Source organism: Triticum urartu, chromosome 6 (genome assembly GCF_003073215.2).
Source record: "Triticum urartu cultivar G1812 chromosome 6, Tu2.1, whole genome shotgun sequence".
Lineage (NCBI taxonomy): Eukaryota > Viridiplantae > Streptophyta > Magnoliopsida > Poales > Poaceae > Triticum > Triticum urartu.
This window is the reverse complement of record NC_053027.1, coordinates 565017040-565020106: the sequence shown is the minus strand read 5'-3', so window position 1 is coordinate 565020106 and position 3067 is coordinate 565017040. Positions and strand designations below refer to the sequence as shown.

The window sequence follows — 3067 nt, the reverse complement described above, 5'->3', positions numbered from 1 at the left end:
TGTGTAATGCTGCCCCATGCAATGCTCGGAGACTGTGGGTCAAACTCCTCAACCTTTTTGGCGTCCACATGGTCGGGTGTTCAGATTCACATGCTGTCTTTCATCTTAGGGCAGTGTGGCAACCAATGTACTCTTTCCTGCGGTGTTAAAACTCACTGATAGTCACGTGGTTGCCTCGGTAAGTGAGTTCCTGCCGTGATAAACTAAAATCACGAGTGTTGTTCACACTGGTGGTTCCTGCAGTGTTAAATTACAACCATGACTGATCGTCACACAGTTGCCTCGGTAGTTCCTGCTACTCCCTCTGTTCCAAATTACTTGTCTTGGATTTGTCTAGATACAGAAGTATCTAATACTAAAATGAGTCTAGATACATCCGTATCTAGACAAATCTAAAACAAGTAATTCGAAACGAAGGGAGTATATACTATTAAATCAGGCAATAATCCTAAACGTATGGACCTGTAACAGAATGCATGGATACCAAGATTAGATCTAACGAACTTTATGTTGGTGGGCATCTTCAATGGTTGTAAGATAGTTATTAGATTTTGCCATATAGTATGATTTTTGATGATGTGTCATACAATAAATGAGTAAAGAGAGTAAAATTGTATATACATGAACCAACACCTCTTGCACAATCTTCAATATAGAATGAGAGAGCACCTTATTTGTTATCTCACATCCTATTGAGCAAACTAGATACAACATATTGAAGTAGTTGTATGTTAAGGTGCTAATTGATGACATGACATATTTTACCAATAAGCTAGCACACAAATTGTTGGAGATGCCCTAAGACCGGGCATGATAGTGATAAAGTACACTATATGACGCGCATTGTCCTTCTCCAGTTCTATATATGACACTAACCTTCTTGTTGAGTTGCAAAGCTTGTACCAGATCGATCTAGTATAACTCTGCGCGTAGCTCGTTTGAGTTCTGTTCGCTTAAGGGAGGGCGGTGAGCCGGTACCTTGATCTTCTAGCTTGGCCAGCGCTGCAAGAGGTATGGTATCAATCTCTCTCTCTCTCTCTCTCTCTCTCTCTCTCTCTCTCTCTCTCTCAAACATTCATGCTACGCACAGTGCTATATATGCTTATTTCTGAATGACTTTGGTTTGTGAGCAGACAGAAAGTGACTAAATCAGTGCTCTGTAGAGGGCTATACATATATACTTACATACGTAGCATGTTTTTTTTGCGTGTGTGTGAGAGAGAAGTAGCATGTTCTACCTTTAATTAGTGCCATTTGTCAGTGATATACTCTAGTTCGTATTGTCTACACATAGTTTGACATCCTTGTTTTCAAACCGGGTTTAGTCCATTTTTGATACACTAATACCGCACAAAAGCAGCAAGGATTCAGTTGGGATTCCTATATACTGTTTTTGAACTTCTTTAAAAAAAATTCGTTTGGATTCCTAGGATGTGCATTTTCCAAGCTGTCGTCTGCGAGCCCTCACTTGGACAGGAAAAAATTATAAACAAGTTCAGAGGTTATTTACAAGAATATATGGGGGACAAGGGGATTTTTACATCTTGCAACTAGGCGTCAAGTTGGAGAATTGAAATTATCTATTTTTCTTCTTCTTGGAGATGTACTTTATCACTATAATCGTCGGTTTTACAACAACAGAAAAACAGAGTCCCTGACCGAGATGATGTTTGTTATTGTCTTATAAACATAGCCTACAGGAAATATGTCGGACGAAGCTCACTTAGTGGCGATGCCATCGGAGGATGACCTGCCGCCTCGAGTTTCATCGCTGTCGAAAGAAGCAGACATAGTGGTAAAATCGTCAGGAGAAGGCGTGCCGCTTCGAGATCCGTCGCAGTCTCAGCAACAAGGGATTACTGTTGACACTCATAGTCCCCACATATCGATTGATGAACTGCTGAAAGTAATAAAAGGATCCAATGGCATGCCGGTGCTGTTCGTCCCCTCCAGCGGCGGCCGGCTAGCAGCAGTAGCCGTGGACGGTCTTCAGAATCTGATGCCTGCCAATCGCGAGGGCAGCGTGTCTAATGAAAAGGAGCAGAATTTTCGTTCCTGGTTGATGTTCCTCACATCATTGGTTGCCACCGTCACCTTCACAGCGGGGCTCACCCCACCCGGTGGTTTCTGGTCCGCGGACGACAAGGACAAGAAATACCTTGCTGGTGACCCAATCATGGACACCAAATCTCCCACAAGGTATCGGACCTTTTACTATAGCAACACACTCGCCTTCTTTACGTCCTTAACGATCATCGCGTCCCTCGCCAAGAACAGGAATAGCAAGAGGATCATGACTATTCCTTTCACACTCCTTGTAGTATTTTGTTTTCTAAGCTTAGGTTCTGCCTATGTCAGTGGCACGTGGATCAAAGCCCATGGCCCCTCACAGCTGAAGACTGTTGTTCTTGTACTTGCACTTAACATTGTCTACATGATGTTGGATCGGATTCAGGAAAAGTGTCTAGTATAATCTAGCTTCGGGGATCCCGGAATCCGTCGCTTAAGAGCTTAAGAGGTCCGCTTACAGCTATGAATAAGTAATGGCAAAGATGAAGATTTGCAGAAGAACCAAGAAGAAAAATCCGTAACAGTCTGCGTGCAAACTTTAGTTAAGACCTCATGGAGTCAATGGTAATTGTAGAGAACCCTGGTTTGTATTTCTAACTCTGTGAGAACCTGGGTCGTTTAGGATTTGTAGACTCCGGTTACAACTCATTGTAAGAATAGGTTTAGGTTTGCTTGGATCGGCTGCCTTGGTTGTGTATATATAAGCACAACCAAGCCGTAAGTTTTTGTATCATTGAGGCGAGAAAATAGAAAATAAATAAAAAGAAAAGAGGGCACGACAAAAATCCATGGCTATCAATTTCTGTGTAGGCGTGTTCATCTTGTGATTTGATGTGATTGATCCCGTGGGCGAATTCCAACAAGGGCGTGAGCGTGTTTTAGTACTGCCGCGTGATATATAATAATCAAAGTAACCAGTAATGGCCACGCACTTGCCTGTTGCTTCGTAGTTCCTGCCGTGTTAACTTGTAAACCATCAGTGATGTTCATACATTTT

The 3067-nt window shown here is 42.4% G+C and overlaps 1 protein-coding gene across 1 annotated transcript; it reads left to right on the top strand.

Annotated features, from left to right (window-relative positions):
- The first annotated feature begins 872 nt into the window (after positions 1-872).
- Positions 873-2849, top strand: LOC125513047. Its single transcript, XM_048678088.1, has 2 exons — positions 873-1011; positions 1694-2849. Exon 2 carries the CDS (start codon positions 1706-1708, stop codon positions 2471-2473), a length of 768 nt encoding a protein of 255 aa, XP_048534045.1. The 5' UTR covers positions 873-1011; positions 1694-1705; the 3' UTR covers positions 2474-2849.
- Positions 2850-3067: the final 218 nt, after the last annotated feature.

Excerpts from the sequence above, each read along its gene's own strand:
- LOC125513047 (XM_048678088.1), top strand. The coding sequence starts at position 1,706 with ATGTCGGACGAAGCTCACTTAGTGGCGATGCCATCGGAGGATGACCTG.